This window comes from Aspergillus clavatus, genomic scaffold, assembly GCF_000002715.2.
Source record: "Aspergillus clavatus NRRL 1 1099423829791 genomic scaffold, whole genome shotgun sequence".
NCBI lineage: Eukaryota > Fungi > Ascomycota > Eurotiomycetes > Eurotiales > Aspergillaceae > Aspergillus > Aspergillus clavatus.
The window spans coordinates 1,792,072-1,815,691 of NW_001517108.1; the positions used below are offsets into that span (position 1 = coordinate 1,792,072).

The following is a 23,620-nucleotide window of genomic DNA, read 5'->3' on the forward strand; positions in this document are numbered from 1 at the left end:
TTCTCGCTTTTACTTTTTGCCGCCAAATCTTGGTATAGACACTAAGGGTATATGTTCCATGAATGATACATAGATCTCAGTCATTGTCATTAATTAGATGGGAATGGCTCGCACTGTCGGTGGCCGTGAAGAAATATATAAATTAACATCTATGATTTATCGCTACCGGGGTATCTATCACACTGGTCTTGTCGCGGAGGAACGAAGTATGTCGACAAACTCTTCCTGATCTGATCGTGTGTCAGTATATCAGCGTCCCCAAATGGACAAAGTCATCAATTCTACGAACCTCTGGACGTTGCAAACGTGATGGTGATAGGACCCTTTCGCTCACTCAAACTTGGACTCTTTGCTGGTCCACGAGCCAAGATATTCGCAAAATCGAGTACAGGCCCACGGAAATATGGCATCGGCGGAAACTCAACCCGGTTGCTGTGCCCGCTTGTCCTCAACTCCGGCAGAGGCACTGACATCGTAAGCCATCTGTTCTGAATGTGGTCGGCCCATCGTGAGGCAAGCTGGAAATGATTCCCTCTTCTCCATAGCTGTACCTCAGTAGCTCCTTTACTTGATAACGCTCTGGTGACCCCAAATATGCCCCGGCTCTTGGTTTTCAGCGACATGGCGCTTCGGGAGTACACCAGCTCGTATGATGAAGCAAGCGAGCTCATGAAAGTGCGCATGGTTTGCTCATCGTCGAACTCCACAGTCACATTCTTTTGCACCCTCTTCTCACAGCCGGAGAATTCCACAGGTCGCTGAGGAGCGCTGATTTGACCGACACAAGTAGATAAATAGTTGGTGTAAGTGAGACCTGGGAAACGAACTCGGAGATGGGCGTGCTCATAGATATAATCGCTATCACGATAAAGGTAAAACAGGTCCGTTCCTCTCCAAGGTGTTGTTCCTCGATACAGCGCAATGGCCTTGTATGGCTTCTGATCGGCACCCTCGACGTCATAAACAATACCACGGCTGCCACATTGATCCCAGGAGAAAATTGATCGATAGCCAATGCCGAAAATCTCTTTCTCAAACTTCTCGGCCAGACGTGGCGTCCGGAACCGAAGTTTGATTCCAATGTTGGGCTTGTTGGCGTTATAGACATAGGAGTACAGAGGATGATAGTTGCCATCTGTTTGTGTGGATTCTGGCTGAAGAGTATCCGACCATTTGACCTGCACTTCGCAGGAATTTTCATCGCGATTGACGTCTACTCGACTCAGGGGCATGAAGAATCCCATGCAACCTGGGTTTTTCTTAGCGATGGACATGCTAATGACCAATCGCCGGGTGGTACTCCAAGCTTGGCTGGAAGACCTCTCCAATATCCGCACCTCACACGATTTGTGAATATTTGGGGGATGCATCGATTTCATTTCGGGTGCCTTGAGCCTTTCGTACTCCTCCACTGGACTCTTGAACAGGACAGTTTCCGAGGACTGCCCTCGATCAATTGGCTCCCGAAGCGACACAGCCTCAAAATATTCCTTGGGAATTCTGATGAATGCCATATAGTCACCATAGAACTGGAAAGATACCTCAATCCTTCTATTATCAAAATCAAAGCTCAATGGCTCTGTTATCCTGGCTTCAGCTATGCCATTGAGAGAACCATCCGCCAGTGTCAAATCCTTTAAGTCTGTTTGCTCGACTGTAAAGTTTTATGTCAGAACCAGGAAACCGGCTTGATGAGGTAGATGGAGCTCACAGTTGCGCTGTAGACACAGAGTGCCGCTTTGATTACATATAGTGATTCTTGGCTCAGTTTCACCATCCTTGACAGACAAGAGAAGCATGTATGGAGCATCTTTCGTCCACCTACGAGTTGTCTTGCAAGTACTGGTAGCGTTAATGAATGTTCTGAAAAGAGCCTTCTCGCCCTCTTCTCCAACATCTTCAAGCTTCACAGTGACCCAGTGGGTTCTTTCCAGACTAGAGAAGGGTGTTCCATTATTGCTAGGAAATTCCTCGAGCAGATCCTGTTCTTGCAGATTGGTGTTTTGAGGCTGACCCGCTGGATATTCCGGTATACCCAAGGCAATGACCCGAGTCGCGGTTTCACCGATCCCCTATTTATTGTATTAGATCGGCACATCTTCAATGCCGCGAGAGATCCCAAGCTTACTTCCGATAATTCGACGAGCACCTTCTGGCATTCGCGACTTAGGAAATCAGGTAGTCTCTTGTCGTACAGAACAATATCGTACAGTATAAAGGACGCCTTCAGGAGGTCAACGTACGCTTGATTACTTGAAGTTAAGGACGACGCCATGGATGAGCCTATACTGGCCCCGGATCTCACGGAATCTCGCCGTCCATAGTGCTCAAGTGTTTTTCTGGCCTAATAGTCATGTCAATCGCTGCCGCGAGAGTTCATAGCATAGCACAAAGGAACGTAGAAGCTACCTTGAGCAGCCACCAGACCGCGATGAGTAGCCAAGCCATTGGCCCGATGTCATCGCTGTCGCGAATCGACGATTGAAACCTGTCAATTAGCTCGGCGTCGGGCTGACAATGGGGACTTCGCGGCACGAATCCTCCCAGCCGACGCAGTATCTCCTGAATTTGAGTTGGGTAGGGCTGCGGCGATGGATCTACTGTGGGTGTATTTTCTATTGCCTTTGCGAAGTGCTCCTGATTTTGATCGGGCCGTTTTCTCTGCCTGACTTCAGGCAGATTTGCACCAAAGTGGATCTGCTGGGACTCATTTGACAGTCTGCTATAATGCATTCTTTGAGGGACGAAGTTCCTGGCCATTTTGTCCCTATGTTGACGGTCAATATTGTTGATATGAGCACGCCATTCGGTCTGCGAGAAAGGAGTCGGGCCGGATGAACAGCGAGTTCGATATTCTGAGCCTTGTTGTAGCTGGCTAGGATCCAATGACTGGATCTCTTTATAGGTATCCGTGCTGGGCATTTCTTCGAGTTCATAGTGAGAAGGCTGCGCTTTCGTTGCCGGTGATATGGGCTCATTATCCGCCATCTTTGGCCCGAAATTTAGAGGATTGTCTTCTGCTTGTGTTCGGCGTCCTGGTCCAAAGAGCTGTAACATATCAGGCCTAGAAGAGCTGAATCTGCGCTTGATACACAGTCTTATACATAAACAACCTTGCTTCTGATCTCAATAAACGCAGGCCGCATGAGACAATGCGAGGAGAACAAGAAGTTTGCAGATGGAGCTGCTAATGAATAATATCAAGATCAGAAGGTAGATATCTGTAGATGGGGTGCATCAAGGATAGATACTGCAAGGCAAGGGTGGATGAGGTAATTACTTGAAGGATGGGACAAGATCGAGGAGCAAGGCGACAATTTGATATCAAAAGCATGTACTTGAGAAATAGAGACTTAGGGAGTCTTCAGCAGTTAAGTGGTAACCATGGCTCCAAGAGCTGAACGATGACATAGAGGGTGGCAGGGCCAGAAGGCACCCGAGGTACCCAGAAAAGTCAGGCTGGTGAAGTATGCATATATATCACCGGGAAATTGAGTGAGAATACTGCAGGGAGAGATCATAAAAAGTAAATGATTCACCTGAGAGGCGCAGCACAACGTGTTGATACAAAGAAAGGAAGCCTGACACACTAGTTGGTGCCGTCTCGCACCCGGGTCGCTTAAGCGCGACAGGCAAATCATGATGAGGAAAGCACAGGAATCCTGTATGCGCCAGCTTGCCATGGCTCAATCAACGAGTCATTGCATAGGCGGAAGAGACATAAGAGGGTGTTTGCCCTTCAATCCCCGCAGCAATAACCAGTGTAGATGAGCTGACGGACCCAGCGCAATGGTTTCTTTTTCTTGGAAAATCGAACCGCATGGAAAGCGAGCTTGAATCAAACAAAGCCCACATATGCTTTTCGGATTTCGCCATTTTGCAGGAGCTTATAAGTGACCGGGAGTTTAAAAGGCCCTCGAAGCATTCCAAAGCTCCCAGCATCGCATTTCAAACGAGACCTGCATCATTGGTTACAGAACGCTTCGAAGCCAGGAGCATAAAGACGGACAGTCTTTGCACCTCCAGTAGCTGGTCCTTGCGAGATGAATGCTCCCACAGGCCCAGTCTTCTACACGAGGCTGAACTGGACTAACTGTGTAGGGTGTAGTCAGTGGAGGGCCGATGGCTGATGTCTAGGCTCTAGTGAGGACTGTGCGGGGATTCTTTGATTATCATCTGGGGGTGGAGCCCATCTTGAAGACAGTTGGAAGGAATGGGGAACTAAGCAAAAATAGAGTAGTGAGATCAAGGAGATGCTGTGAATGATGCTATTAATATTAATTAGTATATGGGAGAAGTTTTCTGGATTATCCCAAGGGAGGGAATGATGATGAGGAATAAAGCCAACAGTTGGATTAGTAGTTAGCAGTTACTGACACTCTTTTTGATGCCTGAGGCAGCAGTGTCCACGACCTCGTGTCGCGTTTCACCACTCAGGGGCTCACTCAATTCTTCCAACCTCTCATTCACAGAGCACACTGCACGAGGCAGAAAGGACCTGACTTTCGAAATGACTATTGATTAAATACTCAATTAGTCTGGTTTTCGCATCTGTTATTCCATTACCTGCATCTTCCTTGCGTTCTCTCGCGCTGCCAATCTTGGTGTTTACCTGTCTGCAAATCTATAACCATGTCTGCAACAACGCCCTTCACTCTCGACGTCCCGACGTCCCTTTGTATCGCCTTTGCTCTGTCGTTTATGCCCATAGCCTATGTGCTTGGCACGTCGCTGATACCATCTACTCATACGCGAAACCGAATCCTGTTCTACTGGCACGCCTACGACGCGTTGACCCATATCTTCATTGAAGGGTCATTTCTCTACGAATGCTTCAATAGTTACACTACACTCCCCACTGGATTTGCCAAAGAGCCGTACTTCCTGGGTTATAAGGATCGTGTATATGGAGCCGCGTACGGCGAGGGACCCAGCGCTCGCTTGTGGCAGGAATATGCCAAAGCCGATCATCGCTGGGCTGGCGCAGATGTCACTGTCATCTCTCTGGAGCTGCTGACTGTGTTGCTCGGAGGCCCCGCTGCTGTGTATGTTTGCTACTTGCTGTGGAAGGCATCGAGCAGCCGGTCCAGTGCATCGGCAAGGGGTACAGCTAAAGCTAAGCTCTGGTTGGTCGCTCCCGCGCTTGCTACCGCTGAGCTGTACGGCGGGTTCATGACTTTTGCGCCGGAATGGCTTACGGCTAGTTCGCAGCTGGACACAAGCAACGCGGTGTACCTCTGGTTCTATCTGTTCTTTTTCAACACGTTATGGGTGTGGATCCCCCTTTGGATTCTGTGGGAGGCGGCCAAGGAACTTCGTGCAGCGTTTGTAAAGGCAGAGAGTGCTGGTGAGATAGAGAAGACCAAGTGAGATGCAAAAGAAGGCGGAAATTTGCCGTAACTGGGGACGATATTGGTGGGGAAAAAAAAAGAAAAAAAAGAGTACATATGACTTGAATATTGACAACATAAAATAGACAGCGTTCCTCTTTTTTAGGATGGGTCATCGAGCAGGGCTGGTGCCTTGTAGTCTTGTAGACTGTGAGTCTTAGCATATATTTGCACTTGGATTCGCCACAGTGCCATAATTTATTGAAGAAACTATCAACAGGGTATTTGACCAGAACTGTGGTGGTTGTGTATGTCACCTGCCTATATCTTTTATTGCTTCATTCTTCATTCATTGCTCGTATTATTATTCTCCGATTCAGCCCTACTTGATCTAAGTCACGTTTCTGACTTGCGGCTGTCTTAAGAGTGGGGCTTGTCCCACATGAGTCATGACTAACAACACAGCCCCATAAACACCGCCACAGGTTTTTTGCCTTGGTGCCATGGTTTCCAGGCAAACTTTCTGGATCTTCTCTCATGACGACGGATTACTCGTATTGCCGAGAACTCATTTCATCACTATAAACTGGTCATCTTCGCTCTTCTGTCTTACTTCGAATCTCCCTCCTTACAACTAGATCTGTCGTTGTGCTGTTGTTTTCACCGAACATATCAATCCTTCTGAACATCCGACTATGTCTTACAATCAGTATCCCCCACCTAATCGTATGGCCCCCGCATCTGTTATATATCCTGCTGCCTGCAAGACATTGGCTGACCCTCTTCTATGATAGAACCCCCATACCCTCCTCACGGGGCACCTCAGGGCTATTCACAACCGCCATATCCGCCCCAGCAGGGCTTCCAGCAGGGCTTCGGCAGTCCCCCTCCCCCTCCGGGTCACTACAATCGACCTCCTCTGCCCCCTCCGGGACAAGGCGGGTATCCTCCAGCATCGGGCTCAGGGTTTCAACACGCTCCGCCTCCACAACCTCCATACGGTGCTCCTCCGCATTCTCCATATCCACCTCAACATGGCGGTCCAGGCTACCCTCCATCCGCAGGAGGATATCCACCTCCGGGACCGTATGGCGCCCCCCAACCTCCCCCGCAACAATTCCAGGGACCTCCTGCTATGCCCTCCATGGGCTACGTTCCGGGTCAGATGGCACCGGGCGATTTCCGGCGCGAAGCAGACCTCCTCCGTAAGGCAATGAAAGGATTCGGGACGGACGAGAAGGCGCTCATCCAAGTTCTCGCCAAACTCGATCCTCTGCAAATGGCCGCCGTCCGGTCCACATACAGCAATCACATACGCCGCGACCTCTACCGGGACGTCAAGTCGGAAACAAGCAGCTACTTCCGCCAAGGCCTGCTCGCCGTCATCGACGGACCCCTCATGCACGACGTCAATTCCGCGCGCGAAGCAGTCCAGGGCCTCGGCACGAAGGAATGGCTCCTCAACGACGTTCTCCTGGGCCGGTCAAACGCCGATCTCAACGCCATCAAGGCCGCCTACGAGCACACCTTCCACCGTTCCCTCCAAAAGGACGTCGAGGGCGACTTGTCCTTCAAGACGCTGAATCTCTTCACCGCCATTCTGCGCGCCACCCGCCACGAGGAGTCCCACCCAATCAACCCGCAGGTCATCGAGGAAGAAGCGCGCGCCATCCACGGCGCGACAAGCGGCCGCATGGTCAACAACGTCGATGAGGTCTGCGGCATCTTCGCCCGTTCGTCGGACAACGAGCTCCGCGCCATCAACCAGGCGTTCGGCCACCGGTACACCACCTCGCTGGAGAAACACATCGAAAAGGAATTCTCGGGCCACATGAAGGATGCACTGCTGCATATGCTGCACACGGCGCTGGACCCGGCGATGCGCGACGCAGAGCTGCTCGAGGAATGCATGAAGGGCATGGGCACCAAGGACGAGAAGCTGGTCGTGCGCGTGGTGCGCTTGCACTGGAACAGGCCGCATCTGAACCAGGTCAAGCGCGCGTACCAACACCGCTTCAACAAGGATCTCATTGCCCGCGTTCGCGGGGAGACGAGCGGGGACTACCAGCGACTGATGGTAGCCTTGCTGGAGTAAGATATTTATTTTGCTTGCTCAATGTTTGTTTGTCTTTTGCGATAGATCAGGTATGGCTGGCCTGGGTGGATCTCTGCTTTTTTCTTCTTCTTTTGCGCTTCTGTTTGATACCACGACGAAATGTCTCATGGCTGTGATGTATGAGTATGTATAGCAAATGATGATAGCTGCTTAATTACCCTCAATATGTCCCAGTAAGAAAAGGAAAATCGCACCAACTCCCCAAAAACAAACAATGCTGAAAACGTGCCATGCCATACATTCCATTACCTCATATCAGTCATAACGGTCATTTGCACATGCAAGTACAGGCGCGAATGGATAATAAATCAAAAGTAAAAAAAAAAAAAAACCACCTTCAACAAAAGGGTACATGAGCTAGACAATCTCCCCAACAACAGCAACATGGGACCCCGGAAACAGACCCGTAGAACCAGCATAACAGCCCCAGAACCAATCGTCGTTGATATTCTCGGCTTCTGTGATCTCCGCCCCGCGCGGGAACATCAGTTCATCCTGCACCTGGTCTTCGGGATACCAGGACCAGAGCGCATGCACGATAAGACCGACTCCGCCATCGGGAGGGAAGCGGCGCAGGACGGTTGGTGAAACGGGGCTGGTCGGGGTAGCTGTTTCGGAGCCGGAGCCGGAGCCGGAGCCCGTGTTTGGATGATGCGTGGTAGTAGAAGGATGGGCAGTGCTGCGGCTATCTGTGGCAGACCAGGGCGCTCGCGTACGAGAAGCCTTCTTTCTTCGCTCCCCGCCTTCCTTCCAGCTCCAGTCGCCGGATCCGAGTTCGGGGGAAGGAACAGCAGCTGAGCCGTTCGCTGCGGGTGATTGGGCGAATTGTGTTGTAGACGGGGGAGGTGAAGCAGGATGATGAGGGAGATGTTCGTCTTTCAAGGCGCGGCCGCCGACGAGATCGCGCACGACCACTCTCCTCAAGCCCTCGTTGTGGTTATCGAAACCGACCACAACCATACGGTGACCTTTTGGGCAGCGACGCCAGCCATTGAGTCCGTCCTCCTTACTGATTTTTCCCGTGGCAACGAGCCTCAGGTAGCAATTGGCGCAGACGTCATAGTCACCTTCGTGACATTCGAGACAATGGAGCCTTGTGGCCGATGCTGGGATGGTGGACGTACAGATGTCGCAGTTCGTCGAGAAGGAAAGGATTTTGAATGTTTCGTTGGCCCGGTCAGCGGAGCCTGGAGGAGTTGATGAATGGTCTGGTCCATCAGATTCAGTAATACCAGCCGATGTTGGCACGTTCGAGCGGTTGTTCGGCGCAAGACGACAGATCGGTAACAGTGGATGCGTGCAGCATCGGCCTTGGTTCACACACCTGTTGCAAAAGCCCCAGTCGCCCTCATTGCATTTGTTGCATTTCCAATAGCATTGGTCAGCCGACGAGCGGCAGATGTCACAAAAGAGCCCGTTTTGCAATCTCTGGGATGGATCGTCACTCGTCATTTCTCGACCCTCACTTGATACCTGGCGAGCGTTGCTGGAGGGCCGTAAATATTTAGAAGACTGCAAAATATGCCTTGTCTCGCGCGACGGTGGCGTGTGGCCTGTCGAAGAGGCAATCATGCGCTGGAAATTTGCCTCTGCAGATGGACCGAATCCGGCCCACTGTAAACAGCCTCGCCCCAGGCGATAACATCGCAGGCACAGGTTGAACGCTCCATCTTTGCATTTGATACAGTTCTTGTGTAAATCATACTGAATGTTTTGCTTGCCACATCGGTCGCAAGCAATAGAGGGCTCGACAAAAGTAGCGGGAGGAAGCTGGGAGGCGTTGGAACGCGACGACGACGGCCGAGAGCGCTGATTAACTGAGCCATTGACTGCGGGAGCCAAAGAGCTACAAGCGGACGAAATCAGCGAGCTTTGTTCTAAGCGAGCAGAGAAGGAACTTCCAGGAGTGGCGGGTGAAGCCACGGACGTCGGAAAGCTATTCTGTGGCCGACCTGAGATGGCATGTCGAGGATCTCGACTTCTAGATTCGGCTGTAAATATGTTGGGGACATTCTGCTCCGACGCTGTTGCTCGCCGAGGTCTCGGAGCAGACAAGGCCTCTGCAACGCGGGTTCGTGAGGACTGGGAAGGACGGGGCCTATCTGAAATCATATCACTAGATGACCTTGCAGCGGGTCGCAATGTGACCTCAGATGAGGAAGCTGCATTAGTCAATACCGGCGAAGTCCTCCTACGGCGGCTACCTTGATCAGACAGACGCCTCTGATGGCCAGAGGCACCTGAGCGTGACACAAGCGGTTCGAGCAGATACGGTCGCGACACGGGTGGACTTCTCGAGGATGCTTGTGGAGCAGAGGTAGTTGGAGGTCTTTGCACGGATTGTGACCTTGCGCGCGGGCGATCTGATGTACGTGAGGCTTCCTCGGCTTCTTGCCTTTGTCGCGAAGACGGACCACGCATATGCCTTCGACGGTAAGCATCAGCGATGCGCTCGGTCAGCTCTTCCTCCTGTGCAGGCCCAAGATTGTCCAGATCGATGTCATTGAGCAACCCATCTTCAAGGATCTGTCGCAGAATTTCTTCTTGCATCGTTTCCGTATCGGATAAGCTGAGGAGTGATCGTAGACTGGATTGATGCTCGATCCGCCTCGTACGCTCTGCGCTGTCTTCTGAAGTATTAGGATGTCGGCGGCTTACACGCTCCTCTTCCCGCCGCCTTCTTGACCGGCCATCCGACCTCCGTCCATCGGCATCGACGCTTTCGGCTCTCCTGGTCCTTGAGGACTGCGCAGTCCGACGGCTAGACTCTCTTGTCTGGGCTCTGCTCTCTTGCAAACTCAGTTCACGCACCTCCTCCAGCAGTCTCCGGTCATCCTCGTCCGACCCTGCACCGCTCTGTTCTGGAGACGAAGCCACAGGAAATATAGACTCCCCATGCTTGTACTTCTGCGCGATCTCCTCCTTCTCGTCGGCAGGTTTTTCGCGATCAGGGTTGGCCGAAAGAACCATGTCCAGCAATGTAGTGACGGTGGCATTGGGCCGTGTTTCGCGAACCACGGCTCGACATGATGGGCAGGTGAACCGCGGGGTAGATGAGGATCGTCGCCGAGACGCTTGAGTCGCAAACCATTCTTTCAAACAAGAGCCGCAGAACGTATGTAGGCAATCGAGCAGGGTGAGAGGTTGGTAAAGCAGTTCTGTGCAGATCTGGGATGCACAGCGGAGTCAGTCGGTGAGCTGTCACAAACGCCACGAGCAGAGGTGATCATCGAAAAACAATCGAGAAAATCTGCGCAAACGGTATTGAAAATTGAAGAAAGATAAACGACTTTCCGCGATGCAAGGAGGTAATATGACAGAGGACGTTTTGTAGAGATAGTAGATCTCATATTGAATGACGCAGAAGCAGGAAGATGCGTGCAGACTGCAGAGAGTACATACCGAACAGGTCAGTTCTTTCTCAAGGTCCAGCAAGCCAGGACCACCAGGAGGTACCGTTGACATGGAGAGAAGGGAAAAAAAAAGAATCCACAGTCGGAGGGGAGACTGTAGATGGTAGACGGAGCAGTAGATAGACGAGGTAAACAACACTCGGTGTGTGTTTCTACAGTCAAGGTCCTGACTGTCCCACGGATCGATCAGCGAGGGATCTTGGGGCGTGAAGGGCTGAAAGGCTGCAAAAGCCCCACTGGCTAAGCGGGTGGATTTGGCACGCTATTCTTAGACCTGTAAAAGAGGTGGGAAAACTCGTGAAGAGCAGAGCAGCATGATGCATAGTGCGTACAGCTGAGAGTACAATCGGTTCTATCACAAAGTATGGATTTGGAATATTGATGCTGCATACTCCACAACTCGGATGTTACGCTTTACTATGAGACAAAGGAAAAAAAAAAAAAGAAAAAAAAAGAAAAAAAGCAAAAAAGGCATCAAAGCTCGCTGTAACATGTCATGCCACTGTCTGAACAAGACTGATCAAGAAACTGCATTGCTCAATCATGTCCATGCGTTCCCTTCTCCCAGAACCAGTGGTACAGACTCTTCCACTCCGCCGCCTCATCTTCGACATAGTCTCCCACCAATTCGGCCGTCTCATTGGAATCCGACCATGGACCATCGGGTCCAATGTGGTATCCGGTTGAGGCATCCACACCCGCCGCAGGGCCAGCATTCGAGGTCATGTCTACAGCGATATTACCCGAATGGTGGTCAAGGATCTCCTCGGCGTCCTCCTTCGCCTTCTCCGCCAGATCGCGGGCTCCTTCGCGGGCGGCCTGGGCGAACTCCTCTGCCTGTTCACGGGCCCGTTGGACCAATTCCTCGGGCGTGGGATACCGTCTCAGAATGATGAGGAGAAGATAGTAGCTCTGCACGATCAGAGAGTAGACTGCGTCCTTGGCGAGCATGGTGAAGCCGTGCGAGAAGAAGCCCTTGAGGACCTCCCCAGGTAGACCCGCATACAGAGCAGAGACGCCCTCGTTGCGAGCGATGGCGAGCACATTCGAGATGATACGGGGCATGAACGGGATCGCGCGGTCGGATGCCGCATTCTCGCTCCCGCCCGTGTTTTGTTTCCCCGAGCTGTCGACTTGAGCTCGTGTCTTGGCCATGGAGAAGGGGTACGTGATCGACGACGCGGCGGACTTGCTGATCGCCGCGATCAGGAACGTCGTCGCCGCCGACGGTCTCCCGCGCTTACTCCGCGACGAGAGCGCATATTTCAGGAACTCGTTCAGGAAGAACGTGATGGACGGGTTCAGGGTGAGTATGAGCGAGGCCGAGTATCCAGACCAGAACCCCCGGAAACCCTTCTCAGCCTGGATCCGTGCCGCGATCTCCTTCGTCGATACTGCTTTCCTGCCCGAGGACGCCTGCTTCCTCGCCACGATATTCGCCAACGGCGTGGTGAAGAGCTTTGTGAACGCGCCCGCGAGTACGCCCACAGCCAACTCATCCAGAATCGGAAGAACGACATGCTTCGACCCTCCGCGCTCGCCAAAACGGGCCTTGATCCGGCGCTGTCGGAAGAACCCATATGCAAGGAAGAACAGGAACGAATCAGCCACCGTCTTGGCCGTATCCTGCGCCAGACCCGTATATAAGCTCCCCAGGCCCTCTTTAGCGTAGATCTTGCGTGCGGCGTCCAGCACATCGGTATACTCTTCTTCGTCTTCTTCATCCTCGTCCCCGTCTCCATCGCTCTTCTTCTCCTTCTTCCTTCCTGACCGTCTCTGCGCCTGGGTCTGTAGTCTAGTGACGATCAAACTGAGCGGGTAGGTAACGATGTTGGATATCGCTGCGCCTACAGCTCCCGCGACGGCATTGCCCACGGCTGGCAGCGCCGGGCCGCGCAGGGCAGCTGTCTTCCAGTCCTTCTCCGGCGCAGGGTCTTCATATCGATGGTATAATTGGTATGAGTCCTATTTTGAGTTTCAAGTCCTCTTGTCAGCACTTCCACCGGTTGACACCCAGAAGCTATAGTTGAGGCCCATAACAGCACGAGACAACATACCAACTCAGACTCGTAGGCGAGCTTGTACTCCGACATCTCCCCTTATCACTATCACAATTGGAATATAGCAAAGCAATCAAGTAGATGAGTTGATACAATCCAGCCCAGCCAAGTCCAGATACCGTCAACAAATAATCACAACGAGCAGAACCACATGCGCCACACTGGAAGCTACTCAACCATAGCAACTGACGATGTTCACTGCCAGGTAATTTCTCAATACTAAAAAAACGTCAGTCACACATCAGACAACAAGAGAATAGCTAGTTTGAAAAGAAAGCCGAAAACTTTTCGACAAGCCAACCGACGCCGACGCCGTCATTTCCTGATTCTTTTCGCGCGATGGCCGAGGTCCAAGTTCATCCGCCAGCGAGAATGCAGGGTGGATAACGTCATGCAGGACTTGGTCCGTGCACGAATGGGGATCCCGCATATCGTGACACGTGATCCTCCATTCTTTGTCATTACGGAGTACTCACTATCAGACCATCGCGGGGTCCCGACAACTGCTCTGTTGCTCCATACGATCTACGAAAATAGAACACGTTTCTTGAGTAATCCGTAGATTGCGGCTAATGGCTAGAACCAGACCACAACTATTCAGCTAAAAAAAGAAACCAAGCCAGTCGATTCCTCCAAGCCCATTGAAAAAACAAAACGTAAGATAAAAAAAAGAAAACCCCATTCCTAACCCCGTACCGCGATAAGAGTTGTGAAACACCCGATAGACAAGACGACTCAACAATTTGAGATCATAAGGAGGAAAAAAAGAAACATCACACCGTAGACGCATTAGAATGGAAAGGTAGGCAGATCACGGTATCCCGAACTTCCCGCACAGCCGGACCACATTCAAATCGCAGAATCCGGCCACACGCGGAGCAACCAACACCAAGAGATCAAAAAAAAAAAGACGATGACACATCGCTTAGCCACCGAAACCATAGAGGGTACGGCCCTGGCGCTTGAGAGCATAGACGACATCCAGCGAGGTGACGGTCTTGCGCTTGGCGTGCTCAGTGTAGGTGACGGCGTCACGGATGACCGACTCGAGGAAGGACTTGAGGACACCACGGGTCTCTTCGTAGATCATGGCGGAGATACGCTTGACACCGCCACGGCGGGCGAGACGGCGGATGGCGGGCTTGGTGATACCCTGGATGTTGTCGCGCAAGATCTTGCGGTGGCGCTTGGCGCCACCCTTGCCGAGACCCTTGCCTCCTTTGCCGCCTGGAAGAAAGGACTGTTAGCTGTTGCAATACTCAATAGACCTGAACAAGAGATTCAGAACAGATGACATGGGTGTAGACACAAGTCGAGATGAACGTGGAATGGGGGGGGATTCGAGTGCCTCAGGCAGCGACGTCACGTCACGTGCCAAGAGCCATATGCGTCATCACCTTCATCTCAACCCCAGGTCTCATCGACGACGATGAATCAACCTCCCCAGTCCCAGATAAGAAGATAAAACAGAATACTTACGTCCAGTCATATTGTATGATATGAAAGAATGATAAGACGATAAGAAAATAGATGGAAAGGCGATGGAAAAGTCTGGTGGCGTGGATGAAACCGATAGGCGTAACGCGTCGGAAGCCGGGATGGATAGCAGAAAAAAAGGAAAGGAGAAAAAAAGGATCAGAAGCAGCTGGCAGGGGCGAAGGAGCCGTACGCTTATATAGGTCTGCCCGGGCGGTCAGCAAGCGACAGGGCGATTTCTTGCGCTGTCTGCGGTTTTCCAGCGAATGACTAAGCCCAGGGGTAGGTCTGGAAGGGTCAAAAGCAATGAGACGAGTTAATTGGCGGGTGGCGGCTGCGAAAATGGGCGTTATGAACAGCTGCTTTCGAGCCCGTGTTTCTGCCCGCCAGTCTGGCGCATTTTTCCCGCCGTGAAACAAAAGACACGGGTGTATCGGACGGGTACGGTCACGTGAGTGCTTGGCGGCTTACCGTCAACCTCACATCATCACCAGATGGTCTGGATGTCATCGGAAGTAAAGTAATCTCAGTACTCATGCACCCAGATGCATCTAATCACCCTAGGCGACAGCTCCTCAGACCTTACTGGATTGCTTACGAGAGTACATCTGCACATCATCCTTGAAGAAATCACGACGTCATGCGTGTTGAATCAGTTTAGCATTCCTTGCCTCTACATATCATATCAGAACTTGTCCACAAGTGTTAAACAATATAGAAAAATTTGCATCCCCATCGGCCCTGAAATTTGAACTAGGACGAGTAGAAGCAATACAGAACCCTTTAACGCCATGCAGAAACTCAACTGAAGTTGAGCGTATCTCAGAAGACCGATAATCGAGACCCAAGGTATGAAAGAAGAAAAAAAAAAAAACTTTTCCTGATTGCAATGGTCCATCTCATAGAATGCTGCGAGCAAACTACTAGACTAGTATGCAGGAAGAAAAAACCATTGAAAAAAAATTCGTATCATCGTGCCCATGAGAAAACTCAAGAGTGATATCGCAATTAATGAAGAAACATAACTTGTCTTCCACCATAAATCATTGCTTCAGAGAGAGAGAAACAAGCACCACGGCCAAGTAAAGAGTGTTTCCCTGCGGTTTATGATACATCGCAAAGGAGTACACCTCAATACTTGAGATGGGTAGCAACGTGAGAGCAGAGGAAAAACAGACAAAATCAAGCCCGATAATCATAGCTGGACAAGTGCAACGATGAAGACAGATCTCAAACTACCCCAACAGATAATGGATTGGGTAGAAAATTAGTGTGATGAGAGATGATTGATGATTGTATTCGATCTGTGGACTGCGCCGCAGATGGATGGTAGAATGCCATAGGAGAATGCCGTAGGCCATTTGACCTGAGCAGAATGAGGATATATTAGGGTTGTGTCTCTTGAATAGATTTGTGGAAGAGTCATTTGAAACATCACAACTCATCCCCGAATAGCGGCAGGGGTGTGAGACTCTTTAAAGAAATTGGGTTGGATATGAGGATGATGGGAATAATCAAAGCGAGTTGGTGATGGTGAAGCATTACGAGGGCTCGAGCTGATAGGGCTCGCAGACGAGGAGCAGCTGTCCCCAAGTCCGATGCCGAGGGGTTCGATCGCGCGCGGTGACAAGGGGGGCGACAGCGGAGGTGAAGGTGAGCTGGAAGTGCTGGAAGACTCTTGCTGTAGATCAGTCGTCTCCTTGTTCACAGGTCGATTGATGCCGTTGGGGCCCTTGGGCGACCCATAGAAGCAAAACTTGTCGACTAGCTCCTTGTACACGGACGAATCATGATGTGGCTTGCTGGACAACAAAGAAGAGGGTTGCACATGTTGAGGGCTAACTTGGGGGACTACCGTTGCCTTGTTAATGGGCAGACCTTCCGCCTTTTTCGCAGGAGCCGGGCTTATGGAATTGGACTGGCCATTTCCGGACTTGGCTTGGGCAGTTAAAGTTGTGCGATCATGGGAGGGTTTTGTTCGCATGACTGCGGACAGCGAAGCCCCAAAATCATACCGGTTACCAAATACTTGACGGTTCTGCTTTTCACGGCGGGCGGAATTCATGCTGTGGACCTCCTTCAACAGATTTTCGGGTGAGGGTTCCTCCTTTGTCTTCTTAGGACGACCAAAAGAAAGGTAGTCGTTCATATCCTCGAAGTTGTCGAGGGTGTCGAACGATGATGCCATGGTATGAGGACGGCTGTGCGAACCAGCGAAGCTCTTGCTGCGCGGAAGGGCCGGGCGGGAGCTTGAGGTGGACGGGCATCGAGATTCCGGACGGGGCTTAGGCGTCTTAACAAAATTCACTTGGTAGTTCATGAAGTTGTTGTTGTCCCAAAATTCCTGCCCAGCCACGCTGTAGCGAATGCAAACAAACATGGTCTTGTGCTCGAGATTTGCCTGATCAGTCAATTTAATGCTGAAAGAGAATCGATCGTAGCCATCGTTGATTTGCTTCCGGCGGACATCGTCATTGTACTGAGCAGCGACCTCGGAAACTGTCCTCCAATAATCGAAGGTGAAGCGAGCGGCAACTTGCTTGTGGAAAGCTAGATTGGCCACTGCTACAACACCAACCAATGTGTTCTTGTCAGATGACAGGTGCAACCGTTCGAGTCGAACCTTCTGAAGAGCCCGGGCAGGCGAATCCTTGGGAAAGTTCGACAGACGAATATCCCACTCGAAGGACGGGGCCTCGAAAGGGAATTCGCTTTCATGGTTATACTCCTCCACAGGAGATGTGTTGGCACTAACGGCCTGTGGTTTATCCAACTGGAGGAAGTGGCGAATATGCTCGAGCTGAGAGTCGAAGTGAACCACTTTGGCGTATGTCGGGGTGCCTGGCATGCTAGAGGGCCGCCGCCGGGACGAGGGGGGGCGTAAAGCTGGTCTGACAAGTTCACCCGACTTCTTCCGTACCATGGGCTGTTTCCTGTAAGGCTCGTCATCTCTCTCACTCTCCTCGGGCGAGCTTGTCACGGCTTCTTCATGCTTCTGAGGAATGCAGCTCTCAGTGGCCGACCGAGAGTGCGAGATTTTGCGCGCCTCCTTGGTCAGGGGTGGGCGAGAGGGCTGTTCCATACGGGTGGCGGAGATGGTACTCGACGAGGGTCTCTCGGCTGGCGATGACCGTTCCGGAGAGAGAGCCCGTCGCTGTTCAATCGACCTCACTGCGGCCTCGAGCTCCTCCAACTGTAGGATATCCCGTTGCTGGTGCGTCGACTCCTCGTCACTTGAATTGGGAGCGGACTCTGGTGGGGAAATCACCGCTCCGGGAGGCATGACCGCATCGCTTATCGGAGGCGGCGATTGTCTGACACTAGCCAGAGTGTCGACGACATGATGGGGCTTGGGAGATCGGGTGTCCACAGCTGGAAAGACGAAGGATTTGCTGTTCGACGGGCTCCTCCGATGCCTGCGAACATACGCAGTGGATGAATAAGAACGTGGCAAATGTGGACGTTCAGCTTTGGAGGTCACTGAGAGGGGAGAACTGGGACAGGAGTGAGAGATATGTTGGGAGTGTTCAATGTGCTGCGCGGAAGGCGACGACTTCAATGGCGCAGTGTATGGCATCCGGCCGGACTTGTGTGATCAAACACAAGAAGCAGGATGATAAATGAGAAAGGGTTGGTAGTTGAATCAAGGTACTAGGACAGCTAGCTAGAAGAAAGCAGCTTTAATCCAAGATGAGGAAATCAAAGATTGAGTCGTTCAAAGAAACGGCTCCTGTAAATATGATCTGAGCCAGAGTTAGTGGAAGACGAGAGATTGCTGGCGAAGTGTGTACGACAGGAGGAGAGGTGGCAACGACTATTGGGAGGATGTGCAACCTCACACATGCAGGGAAGATCCGGTGGGAGGTAAATAAGTGATGATGAGCTGGATAGATAGATAGACAGTGAGGTGGAAAAGGAGATAAAGGAAGTTAGACAGGTGGGAGGGTCGGAAGTGAAAGCACAATCCGAATTATCAGGACAGAAGGAGCGTTGGAGCATAAGCAATGTCTGTATCCGGGAGATGGAGGCAATGAGAGCCATGTATCACTACACAAGGCCCTCTAAAAGTAACACAAGTGGAAATCAGGATGAAATAGGATTCGAGGAAGGCATCACCGCCATTCTGATTGAATTATCAAGAGATGGCGAAATAGGTTGAAAAGGTTGAGTGAGTATGTGTGGCATGGTCATCGCTTTGGAGGGAGGTCGAAAGCTGCATGTACATACCTTGTGGACTCGACATCTAGTGGAAAGAGCGGCGAGAGAGGGAGATCGGAATTGGGTCGGCCGGAAGATGGAAAAAGGTCGAGAGTCGAAGTAGATAGAGGATGAAGGGACACAAGCACTTTAAGTTTTACAGAGCCAAGAAACAAAAATAAAGCACAGAACAAGAACCGAAAAATCCCCCAGATGCTGATTGGAACTAAGAAGAGAAGAAAATAGGAAAGCAAAAAGAACTAGTGGAAGACGAAGGGGGGGGGAGGAGGAAGTATATGAGAGAGACGCTGATGAGAAAGAAGATAATAAAAAATAATGATAATAATAATAATCAAATAATTATAAATGCTGATGATGATGGAGAAGAAGCAGCAGAGCGAGGGAGCCGCAGTAGTTAATTGTGATAGAGTAAGTAAACAGGAATGATATCAGTTGATAAGGAAGCAGATCAATGGATTCTGGTACTGAAAGATCCCAGGGAAATCCGGTAAAATTTGAACTGGACCTCTTTGGAGCTGGCACTAGGCAGAGGTAAAAAAAAAAAAAAAGATGGGAGAGTGGAGGCAAATTGATTAAGGGGAGGAAGTATCAGTAGTATTGCATTTCTAGTTGCTTTTTGATCGAATTTTTCTATTTATTTGACGAACGAAGATAAAATAGAATTTTCATGTTGCTCTTTTTCTTATTTTTTTTCCTTTTTCAGAGCTTGGAGAGGGAAACGAAACAAAAAACAAAAAAAGAAAAAAAAAATCCTACCGCTTACTATGGCCGTTGGGAAGGGCGATAAGTCGGCCAAGCATCTTCCGTATATCTCAGTCGGTGCCGCTGGGGGCCGGAAAACAACGACAGATGAGGTGATGATGGAAAGATGGTGTATTATTGGTAAATACAGGCGAACTTTAAAAGCGATCGAACGGTCTGGGACAGTGGGACGATCCCCAGTAGACCAGTCAATGCGTTCCGTTGGAGTGGGTCTGGGTTCTGACTGGGACGGGCATTGTATGACTGTTTGACTCTAGGTCACATACGGGCGCAGTGTACAAGCGTACGCCGTACGGAAGAGCAAAGTCTGGGTTGCTTCCAATTTTTTATCGTGCTTTTCGCCTCCGCGGTCGCTTGAACGCCCGGCCGTTTTGACAATCGTACTCAGACCACAAGGAAAACCTTCTGAGTCAGGAACATACCATAAGTAGTTACTAGGTCAAGACTCCAGAACTTCTTTTAGTGGCTTGATCGAATTCGAGTGAGCAGTATTGTGTACATAATGTTTAAACCAAAAACGAACCTCTGGTCCCGCCAGTAGTGAACAACCTTGGCAGCCGACTAACTACAGCTGTATGTAATATGTACACTTCTCTATCACGTACCTCCCTAGGTCGGAGACGTATGGAAAAGACGGGAGTACATGCGGCTTAGTGGAGGACAGGTGATCTTCAAGGCTGCATGTCCGGAGTAATGTGGTCCACTTTGTACATGTACGACCTACTGCATACATACGTAGGTATCGCTGCATGTCTACACTACTTGAGCAAGAAGAATCAGGAATGTCACAAAATCAAGGAATGAGCTTCTATCTTGCTTGAGATTGTCTCAGACGACACCATCACCACAGATCGATTGTTGGGAGGGTTTATCCTCGGAGCCTCCTTGATCTGCTCTTTTGATATATTATTAAAAAAAAATGATAAAAAAAACCCCCTGAGGGGGATCTTCTTCATCTTCTTCTGCAGCAGGCGCTTGGTATCAGATGAGGACAATACTCCGGAGTAGATAAGTAGGTATGATAGAAAGTCAATACCTTCCCGTATCCGTACTGAACCGAACAATCGGCGACTGATTGAAGACTGGAACTCCACGTTCACGAAACTCCAACTCTGGAGATACTTCTCCGGAGTCCGGAGTATATACTTGGAAGGTCAATGGTTGGGAGTTGAGAGCCATTGAATATCTACGTTCTATGATGTACCTTTATCTCCTTAGTCCCCGTCGTACCTTACTAGGCACTATCAACCATTGAACCATTCAACCTACCTAACTGCCTACCTACCTACCTGTTTGATAGTAGATTCTACTAGATAAAATGGATACTTGATTTGATAGGAGCTGACGTCCCCACCCACTCGCCAAAGCAGAGGGAATTGGGGGGGAGAATAAAAAGGCCTAGTAGAATCCTAGACAGCCGGCCTTCACTTAGCGCCAGCCTCCCCGTTGCCACCACCAACCAGAACGCCGGAAACACCCAAAGCTGTCTCTGTCAAGTGGTCTCGCCAGGTCTAGATACTTCCGACATAAGAAAATGAATCTTGAGACTGTTGAGACTTTGGATGTGAAACTTTTGGCTTCAGGATACTAGTAAGGACTTCTAAGGAAGTTATAGTTTATGCTATACAACTAGAACCTGAATATAATTGCCTTGGGCCTGGTTTTTGATGTCTCTGTCCCAGAGATCCTGGTTGCTCAAGGTTGATGGGCCCCCTGGAATGGGCTTGTGATGGCTTGAATGGCGTTTTCTAGCGGGGGTGCACGTTCACCCTGGGACTTCCCCGACGACTCCTCTCACTTCTGACATGTCTGGTGGGCTTACTCGATTTGCAACCTATATCAGTAATCTGTATCACTAAGAGACCCTCATACAGAAGCATTGTATCGACTGTCACTAGGAAATAATTTCCATCGCACCCCACTGCAGTAATTTCACAAGGGGATACAATTTTATGTGGGGGCTATTTTTTTTCATCACTTCAGTAGTAGATGTTGTTCATATTCCAGATCGATCCTGCTTGGGAGGAATTTTCGATGGACCGATGATCATTGAGAAAAAAAAAATCCTGTTTTTTTTTTTTTTGTCTGGATCGTTCATACAATACTGCATCATAGCAGCTACCTATCTGTCTAACTACGTACCCGAGATGCCCGGACTGTGGGGGTCTTGGCTTCACGGGATGATAATGTCAGGTCTCTCCTCCGTTCTCCGGAGTCCGTGTGATAGCTGAGCGCTGACTCGGGAAGTCGGTAAGAATGTCAATTAAGACAAAGGTAGCATTGGGTAACATGGATACATATTATAGCATCCCCTTCAGGTATTTACTCTTCTTATATAAACTTCCAGCTGTCTTCTGATGGCAAAAAAAGGACAGTAAATCACGACAACGTGGAGGATGGTGTGATTGACAATGACGATAAATCAGAACCTCAAGAATAGTATCGATATACTAGCAGATTGGCGGCTACTTAGAGACTGGAGTACAATGCGCATACTAGACTAGTCTAGGACTCTACATAGTAGGTACCTCGATAAATATTGCAAACCCCCACCAACAAGGATGTACCCAGCCCAGAAGAAGCTACTGACTAGCGTTAATTCTTCCAACTCAATTTCCTTGGAAATTCCCCTACTTGTGACGTCAAGCATATCCCTTCCACCCAGTGACACTCGACGACTGCGCAAACTTCCCTGGTTTCGTGTTTTGATCTTTTTCTCCTTCTGAGTTCTGATGGCTCGGCATGTGGCATCATTGGATGCTACTCTAGTCTTCTAGTAGTCTTTCCCATGTTCTGCACGGACATTTGTGGCTGCAGTTTGCGTCCTTGGCTCACTGGGCCAGGCCATGGACAGGGTTTGTCGCTATCTTCGCTTCGAAGCTTGGAAGTATCACCACCTCATCCAGTATTCGACCATGGGCAATTGACAGTGGGATATAGGCTATAGCCGCCCTTTTTTTAGGTGGTTCTGGTTGACGGGATCAGACTCACTAAGTTTCATGATAGCTCTGCTACTCCGTAGCACCTTATAACTAGTATACTCTTATTCAGGCCTTTAGACTCAATAGAGGCTATAGGTATACGGTCATTGGGTGCCCGTCCGTAACTCTGGTCCTGTGGATGCTGATTGAGGGTATTTATTCCGCAGACAGGATCCAATCATCCAAGGTACTACGGAGTACATCCATCTGTACAACATCTGAGGGTATTGCAGATGGGTGTGAACTGTGAAAGCTGTTCCATTTCATGCCGCCATAGTGGTTAGAACCTAGATAGATGGTGCAATATCACCGTTGTCTTGGTAATACGATTAATCTGGAAAGACGCTGTTGGAATCTTTGTTGTGATTGTGTAACCCACCATTGCGCCAACCAGACAGATGGAAAGAATGATAGATAGATAGATTGCCATTGAGGTTAAGAGCTCCTTGAAGCCTTCGCCGTCTCTAGTCTGCGCCTCCGATGGCCAGCCACCACTAGTATATTGGATTTTAATCTACGGAGGACGGATACCCGGGTCTATATCTAAGTAGTCTATAATTAATACTCTATCAGGAAGTATCACTGAAGAGTCAGTTATTCTAGGTATCCATCTACATAATATGGATGGCTGAGGCGCTTGTCTCATTTACTTCCTTATCAGTTCCTCTTCCAATCACCAGCAACGGTCTTCGCTTGCATGCTTAGCGGAGCAGAGTTTTATTTGCCACAGTGGTCCTCCCGTCGAAGAGGCCAATTAATCGACCACGTTGCTGGTAACATCGCGGTTCATGTATTGACATCCAAAGCTCTTAGTCAAGGTTTCTGAAATGCTACTTATTATCCATTGAAAGGAGCTTTTTTTTTCCCCTCCCCTTTTCAGCTCAGGAGCTTGAGTCGTGAGATCTATACTCCGTACAGAGTACCGATGACAGAAAATGTTGAGCTCAGTGTGGTCTTGGCGTTTCCGCGATCGGCCCAGTCCAAGTTGACTCCGTAAGGACCTCCTCCCTACTGCTGCAGCCAGAAAATTCCTGCCCTCCCTCGCGTGAAACTCTTTGCATACTATCCAGATACTGAGTACTGATAGGCGTCGTGCTATCAATCAGAGCATTTCATGATTCCCACAGAGCAACTTAAAACATAAAAAAAAAGAAATAGAAAAAGAAAATTCTGATACGCAAGGGGAAATCCGAACCACACGTTCTCACTTTCTGAAGCTCAATCACAAGAGTTTTTTTTTTTTTTTTTTTACGGACACGGTCTA

The 23,620-nt window shown here is 50.0% G+C and overlaps 7 protein-coding genes across 7 annotated transcripts, besides 5 other annotated features; 2 read left to right on the top strand and 5 right to left on the bottom strand.

The window, feature by feature from the left end:
• Positions 1 to 177: 177 nt before the first annotated feature.
• ACLA_073740 (uncharacterized protein) lies at positions 178 to 2,448 on the bottom strand (the record flags this gene model as incomplete). Its single annotated transcript, XM_001275763.1, has 5 exons — positions 178 to 230; positions 290 to 1,654; positions 1,712 to 2,072; positions 2,129 to 2,344; positions 2,410 to 2,448. The coding sequence occupies 5 exons, from the start codon at positions 2,446 to 2,448 to the stop codon at positions 178 to 180; spliced, it is 2,034 nt and encodes a 677-aa protein (XP_001275764.1).
• Positions 2,449 to 4,632: 2,184 nt separating this feature from the next.
• Positions 4,633 to 5,370, top strand: ACLA_073750 (EXPERA domain-containing protein; the record flags this gene model as incomplete). The annotated part of the gene is made up of 1 exon (XM_001275764.1): positions 4,633 to 5,370. The coding sequence occupies one exon, from the start codon at positions 4,633 to 4,635 to the stop codon at positions 5,368 to 5,370; it is 738 nt and encodes a 245-aa protein (XP_001275765.1).
• Positions 5,371 to 6,025: 655 nt separating this feature from the next.
• On the top strand, positions 6,026 to 7,425 carry ACLA_073760 (annexin; the record flags this gene model as incomplete). Its single annotated transcript, XM_001275765.1, has 2 exons — positions 6,026 to 6,056; positions 6,125 to 7,425. The coding sequence occupies 2 exons, from the start codon at positions 6,026 to 6,028 to the stop codon at positions 7,423 to 7,425; spliced, it is 1,332 nt and encodes a 443-aa protein (XP_001275766.1).
• Positions 6,183 to 6,206: a microsatellite.
• A 378-nt stretch (positions 7,426 to 7,803) lies between the features above and the next one.
• On the bottom strand, positions 7,804 to 10,911 carry ACLA_073770 (SH3 domain protein; the record flags this gene model as incomplete). Its single annotated transcript, XM_001275766.1, has 2 exons — positions 7,804 to 10,614; positions 10,849 to 10,911. The coding sequence occupies 2 exons, from the start codon at positions 10,909 to 10,911 to the stop codon at positions 7,804 to 7,806; spliced, it is 2,874 nt and encodes a 957-aa protein (XP_001275767.1).
• Positions 8,061 to 8,084: a microsatellite.
• Positions 10,912 to 11,285: 374 nt separating the features above from the next.
• Positions 11,286 to 11,329: a microsatellite.
• A 67-nt stretch (positions 11,330 to 11,396) lies between these two features.
• ACLA_073780 (putative mitochondrial carrier protein) lies at positions 11,397 to 12,952 on the bottom strand (the record flags this gene model as incomplete). The annotated part of the gene is made up of 2 exons (XM_001275767.1): positions 11,397 to 12,824; positions 12,917 to 12,952. 2 exons carry the CDS (start codon positions 12,950 to 12,952, stop codon positions 11,397 to 11,399), a joined length of 1,464 nt encoding a protein of 487 aa, XP_001275768.1.
• Positions 12,953 to 13,844: 892 nt separating this feature from the next.
• ACLA_073790 (histone H4) lies at positions 13,845 to 14,408 on the bottom strand (the record flags this gene model as incomplete). Its single annotated transcript, XM_001275768.1, has 2 exons — positions 13,845 to 14,146; positions 14,399 to 14,408. 2 exons carry the CDS (start codon positions 14,406 to 14,408, stop codon positions 13,845 to 13,847), a joined length of 312 nt encoding a protein of 103 aa, XP_001275769.1.
• A 1,428-nt stretch (positions 14,409 to 15,836) lies between these two features.
• Positions 15,837 to 17,678, bottom strand: ACLA_073800 (protein phosphatase regulator GAC1; the record flags this gene model as incomplete). Its single annotated transcript, XM_001275769.1, has 1 exon — positions 15,837 to 17,678. The coding sequence occupies one exon, from the start codon at positions 17,676 to 17,678 to the stop codon at positions 15,837 to 15,839; it is 1,842 nt and encodes a 613-aa protein (XP_001275770.1).
• Positions 17,679 to 18,915: 1,237 nt separating this feature from the next.
• Positions 18,916 to 18,958: a microsatellite.
• A 1,680-nt stretch (positions 18,959 to 20,638) lies between these two features.
• Positions 20,639 to 20,666: a microsatellite.
• Positions 20,667 to 23,620: the final 2,954 nt, after the last annotated feature.